The 6,086-nt window shown below is 48.8% G+C and overlaps 1 protein-coding gene across 7 annotated transcripts in view; it reads left to right on the top strand.

Annotated features, from left to right (window-relative positions):
• Positions 1-6,086, top strand: part of LOC120407247 (inositol 1,4,5-triphosphate receptor associated 2-like) — a 65,188-nt gene that overhangs the window by 6,093 nt on the left and 53,009 nt on the right. For all 7 annotated transcript variants that reach the window (XM_039542781.1, XM_039542789.1, XM_039542787.1 and 4 more), the window contains 3 exons: positions 117-187; positions 279-357; positions 1,738-1,896. In XM_039542781.1, the coding sequence (XP_039398715.1) occupies positions 117-187; positions 279-357; positions 1,738-1,896 (309 nt within the window). The remainder of the gene's footprint in view (positions 1-116; positions 188-278; positions 358-1,737; positions 1,897-6,086) is intronic.

Genomic DNA, 6,086 nt, shown 5'->3' with positions numbered 1-6,086 from the left:
GGATGTATATAGCAAGGAACTTGAATGTATTTTAACAGAATGAGTGTTAACTACAGGCTGTGTAGGTAGGCTAGAGTGAATCTATTTTGAGTAACCTCATGGTTTACTTGCTTCAGGGAAGATACCACTAAGGAGACAACAAATACAGAAGAGTCTGTGTTTAAACTGCATGAGAGCATTCTAACAGGTGTGGAATATTTCATTCTTACTCAGGAATACTTGACTTTTTTCTTTTTTTCTTTTTCCCCTTAAACTAAAACTGGAAAAATCTCTTTCAGCAAAAAAGACTCCAGCTAGGATAAACATTACATCAGGAAGTTTAGAGGCCTTAGGTGGAGATGTGTCCAAAGGAGACCTGTAAGTTTTAGTCATGCAATACTTTTCTTAAACCTAATACAGTTGTTCTTCTCTAATAGGCCTAAACTCTCTTCTGGGAAAAAAAAAATGGATGATGGGATCAAATGCATTCCTCTGCGCTGTTGCTAGCAGTTGTTCTCAAACTTATTTGATTGTGCCCCCCTTCTTTGTCTGTAGTAATTTACGCCTGCCCCGTCAGCAGCCACCACTCTCTGGCTGCCCAGCTCTGAAAGGAGAGTGGAGAGTGGCGGCTGCTGGCTGGGTGCCCAGCTCTGAGGGCAAAGCTGCTGCCACCAGCCATGCAAAAGTAAGGGTGGCAATACCATACCATGCTACCGTTACTTCTCAGCTGCTGCCTTCAGAGCTGAGCACCCAGCCAATAGCCACTACTCTCTGGCCACCCATCTCTGAATGTGCACAGTAAGTTTGGGGGGGGGGTCCCCCCTAAAACTTCTCATGTGCCTCCCTTCCTGGATACATTCTGTGCCCCTCACTTTGAGAACCTCTTGTTGGTAGAGCCTCTTTGAACTTTGCAAAAACCTAGTTACACAGTCCTTGTTAAGAATAAAACCAGTGTTTAAAGTTCTTTACAGAACTTGGCTTAACTTTTCAACTGCTGTTCATGTGCCTGCTTGTAACGTATGCTGATTCCTCTTATACCGTTTGCTATACTTAAACTTTGGTTTGCTAGTGTTCACTGATGAACAAAATTTCCACTGTTACTTCTCAAGTTCTTTCAAAGTCTGATATTAATTCATATTAAAAAGTAGCGTGTTTGGGTCTGATCTCAAAGGGTGCCCAGCCCTTAGTTCTGTTGGGTTTTTTTCCAACCAATGTTTGGGTTTCACTGATGAACAGCATCTTGATATTTATAGTGCTCTTAAAAATCATGATTTTGTGTTCAATTCACCATACAAAAAACATTCAAAATTGTGTACTCCTCCTGAGTTTCCAGTTTAGGCACACATCTAGCTGTGAAAATTTCACTTCTATCTATTTTTAGAAATATAGCTTGTGCTAACCACAGGCTTTCAATGGTGGCAGGAGAAGGGGGGATTTTTAAAATTATATAGTAGTTGCCAATGACTTCTTATGAGAAAGTGACTATCAAACACTCGCACCTTTTTATCCTGTGAACACTTGCACACTGAATATGGCCCCATTAATGGGATTATTACATCTGTGAAGTTATTCATAAGTGTGTGTTTTTGTAGGTTCAAAGCCTTGATTTGGGGATGTTGTGGTAGCATCAGAATAGAGCTATTGTCTACCAACTTAAAATTTGCCTGAACACAATTCTTCTATTTACATTTTACCCTTGTTGGAAGATGCATACTGAGGAAAAACATGGAATTATTATTTGTTTTTTATTGAATACAGGGAGACATCTGACTTGATTACCTGTGTAGCAGACCTTCAGTTCAAGAATCAGAAACTTCAAGAGGAGAACTGCAAACTAAAGATGGCAGTTGAAGCATTGGAGGATACCAATAATAGGCTAATGGAGGACAATGAGGATCTAAATAATCAAGTAAAAAGGTGGACCGCTTTCAGCATAAGTTCAGTAATTTTTAACTCCTGCTGTCTGGAAGTGGTGACCAAATTTGCAAAAACTCCCTATGCTGGACCTCATGTTTATTCTATAAAATTAGATTAATGGGAACCACTTTTTCCATCTAATAAGCCACTGAGGAGGAGGAAGAAATGGGGATCCATTCCTGTTTTCCTTAGTTCAGTACTTGGCTTGACTCTTTGTAGTTAAAGGCTCCGTGATTAAATGTTGGTCCTAGAAGTTTATGCCAACCCTACCATGCTGCCTCACTGTCTCAGTGCCTTTGGGGGAAATCCAGGTAGTTTGGCCCAGATCAGCAAAGGGAGATGAGTGTTGTGATGAAAAGCATCACAATGCCTGACTCTTAGATGCCTGGGAAACCACTGGAACAGTGAGAACCACAAAGCCTGAGTTAGGTGCCTTGGGTCTCTATACAATGAAGAGGAAGAGGTAGGCACCTAAAGAATGAAATTCACAAAACCCAGCACGTGAGGCAGATAGCTAGCTAATGGGAAAAGCTGGCAAAAGGTGGTGTGTTCTAAGCCCTGCCCTTCTCGTGGGGTTAGGAACTGACCTCTGTTTGCAATCCAGAACCCCTCTCCTGGATTCAGGCAAAATAGACCTGATGGGCATGGGGGGAAGAGAAGGGGGAGGAGTGAAAAGAGGTCCTCACTTTTAGCTCAGTGGTTCATATACTTAGCTGAGATGTGGAAGATCCTGGTTTAGTTCCTCCACCTGCCTGAAGAAGGGATTTGAACAGAGCTCAGCTCACCTCTTGAGTGCCTAACCACTGGACTCTAGAGTGATTCTCACTCTCTCTGGCCCAATTAATATTTTAAATTCTTTTTAAAGTAGAACCAGAGGTGAAAGTAAGCCGGTAAAGGCTGGTACAGAGGACCAGTAAGAAAAGGAGACTGGTTGAGAGGGGGGGGGGAGAAGCCTGCCCCCTGCATAAAAATAGTTTAAACTCAACTGTTCCCTGAGTGGTTCAGCCCTTGGGGTTAGGAGTGGTTTCTGGCATCCTTGTTAATTTCACTCACAGTAGCTGGGGGGAGTGAGGAGGGTGTGTTTGACCATGGCAGGGGCATCCTTGTCTGCCCCCGGGGATGAGGGGATCTCTCTCCAATACTAATATGCACAACAAATACAAGCATTTGGCTGCACAGCTTAAATCCAGAGCTAATAAAGGCAGGTGGAAGGGGAAAACTCACTGTCACATTGGTTTCTCATCTCCTCCCTCCCCCTCCTCCAGCCAGGCTGCAGACAAGGCTCTGCATTCCTCCCCACCCCTCCCAACAGCAGGGTTCTCCTCTAGGCTCTAGCTTGCAGTAGGGACACTGGGTGAGATGCCTGCTGCTGCTGCCTGCATAAGAACAGTTTAAACTCAGCTGTTCTCTGCACAGTTCAACCCCCAGGGTTAGAAGCTGTTTCTGGCATCCTTGTTAATTTCACTCCCAGTTGTTGTTGGGAGGGGGTGTGTGACCATGGCAGGGGCAGTTCTTTTCTGCCCCCGGGATGAGGGGATCTCCTATAGACAAAAAACACAATCAAAATCAGGAACCATTTCCAAGTTCAAATCTATCCCATTCCCTCCCCAGCAGAGGATCATGGTTGCATAGGCGGCAGGTTTGTATAATTTTTGGTGGGGCCCAAAATGGTGGTGCCCCCCCCACTCCCGCCCTGTAAGCCGATATAAAATGAAGCTACAACGCATCAGTGCCACAAGATTACAAGGTTGGAGAAGGGGTAGGGGGTTCCAGGGGCCAGTCAAGGGACAAGGAGCAGGGGGGGTTGGATGGGGCAGAGGTTCGGAGGGGCAGTCAGGGGACAGGCAGCAATTGGATAGGCATGGGAGTCCAGGGGGTTTATCAGGGGACAGGTAGGGGGTGGGGTCCTGGCGGGAAGTTGGGTGGGGTCTCAGGAGGGGGCAGTTGGGGACAAGGAGAAGGGAGGCTTAGATAGGGGCTGGGGTCCCAAGGGACAGTTAGGGGCAGTTGTCTGGGGAGTGGGTAATGGGGGACAAGGACCAGTGGTGCTTAGATAGGGGGTGGGGGTCCGGGGAGGGGGCAATCAGCAGCCAGGGGCTGGGATTCAAAGGGCTCTGAGCTGCTGGCAGCCGCCGGGAGCCCTGAGCCCTTTAAATCCCAGCCACCGCGGCTGGGATTCAAAGGATTCTGGGCTCTCTGCCCCTGCAGGCAGCCCAGAGCCCTCCGATTCCCAGCTGCGGCTGGGATTTAAAAGGCTCTGGGCTCCCCGCAGTAGCGGGCAGCCCAGAGCCCTCTGATTCCCGGCCACGGCTGGGATTTAAAGATCTCTGGGCTCCCCGCGGTTGCAGGCAGCCCAGAGCCCTCTGATTCCCAGCTGCAGCTGGGATTTAAAAGGCTTTGGGCTCCCCACCGCAGCAGGCAGCCCAGAGCCCTCTGATTCCTGGCCGCGGCTGGGATTTAAAGGGCTCTGGGCTGCCTGCAACCGCGGGGAGCCCAGAGCCTTTTAAATCTCAGCCGCAGCCGGGAATCAGAGGGCTCTGGGCTTCCCGCTGCAGCAGGCAGCCCAGAGCCCTCTGATTCCCGGCCGCGGCTGGGATTTAAAGGGCTCTGGGCTGCCTGCAACCGCGGGGAGCGCAGAGCCTTTTAAATCCCAGCAGCGGCCGGGAATCAGAGGGCTCTGGGCTGCCTGCTGCAGGGGGAAGCCCAGAGCCCTCTGATTCCCGGCCGCGGCTGGGATTTAAAGGGCTCTGGGCAGCCCTGGCGGCAGCGGCGGGGGGGCGCTCCAAGCAGGGGAGAAAAAACATTGGTGGGGCAGAGCCCCTGCTTGGGATTTATTCATGGGGCTAAAGCCCCAGAGCCCCATATAAGTCGGCGCCTATGCATGGTTGTGATGTCCAAACTGCTTGCAGATCCTCTTTGAAATGTTACTGAACCATGCAGGGAACAGCTGAGTTTAAACTGTTCTTATGCAGGAGGCAGGCTTCTCCCTCCCTCAGCCAGTCCCCTGCTTCCTGCTGCAAGCTAGAGGGAAGCCCCTGCAGCTGCTGCTCAGTGCCAGGCAGGGAGAAAGCACGGAGCCTAGTGTCCGCAGCCTGACTGGAAGAGGAGGGAAGACACAGAGAAAAATGTGACAGTGAGTTTTCACTTTTTCAGGCTTATTTTAATAGTAAAGTTTTATTACAGACAGTACTGGTAGTAGTAATAGTAGCTTTATTTTCTCTCTGTCATGCAATGGGAGGGCTCCATGTAGTACGTAGGAGAGGTGGGTTGCTTGTGATTGGACCATATGGGTAAGAAATGTAAATTACTTTCACCCCTGCCCAAACCCCAGGGCTCCCAGCCGCCTCTGCAGCTGGTAGCTCTGGGGGTGATTTAAAGGGCCTGGCTCCTAGCTTCAGCCGAATCCCCGAGCCTTTTAAATCCTGATTTAAAAGCCCTGGGATTTAAAGGCCCCACCTCTTCCGATAGAGGCTATGCCTCTTCTGGTTGAGGCCCCTCCCCCTCTGCAGGACTCTGGAGTACCAGCAAGTCCTTTAAGTTACTTTCACCCCTGAGCAGAACAACTTCAATATGACCTACATCAGAATCAGAATATGACCTACATCATATGTCATAGTCCAATGGCCTGAGAGGTGAGGAACCCCTGTACAAATCCCTTCTGATTATCCATGGGGAGAATCTGAACTGGAGTTTCCCACCCAAGATGTGGGAATCCTAACCGTTGGGCTAAAGGTACCAACCCTCTCAGCCATTCTGGGTACAATGAAGCAAGTTCCACGCATGCCAAATATATTGGACCCCACAGACACACAAGATACCCCTCTGCCTATCTCTTTTCAGTTTGCAGATCATACTGGGCTGGGGCTTAGGTGTCCGGACACCTACAGTAAGGCAGCAGTGTGTGTGCCCAGAGGTAGAAATTTGGGCAGCTCGGAATATTTTTCAGGGTTAGTTGTCAACCAAGAGCGGGTCTTGTGGCTCTCGTTAGTTCTGGAGACTGGGACTTTGCCTAATTCTAGGATTTTTGTAGGTCTGGGTCCTCTCTCTGGTACTTCCACAGAGAGGGCAGAGCCTGAAAGACCTCCAAAGTGGTAGGTTTCAGAGTAGCAGCCGTGTTAGTCTGCATCCACAAAAAGAACAGGAGTACTTGTGGCACCTTAGAGACTAACAAATTTATTTGGGCATAAGCT

Source organism: Mauremys reevesii, linkage group 1, assembly GCF_016161935.1.
Source record: "Mauremys reevesii isolate NIE-2019 linkage group 1, ASM1616193v1, whole genome shotgun sequence".
Classification (NCBI taxonomy): domain Eukaryota; kingdom Metazoa; phylum Chordata; order Testudines; family Geoemydidae; genus Mauremys; species Mauremys reevesii.
The sequence above is the reverse complement of the archived record's forward strand: the minus strand, read 5'-3'. Positions and strand labels throughout refer to the sequence as shown.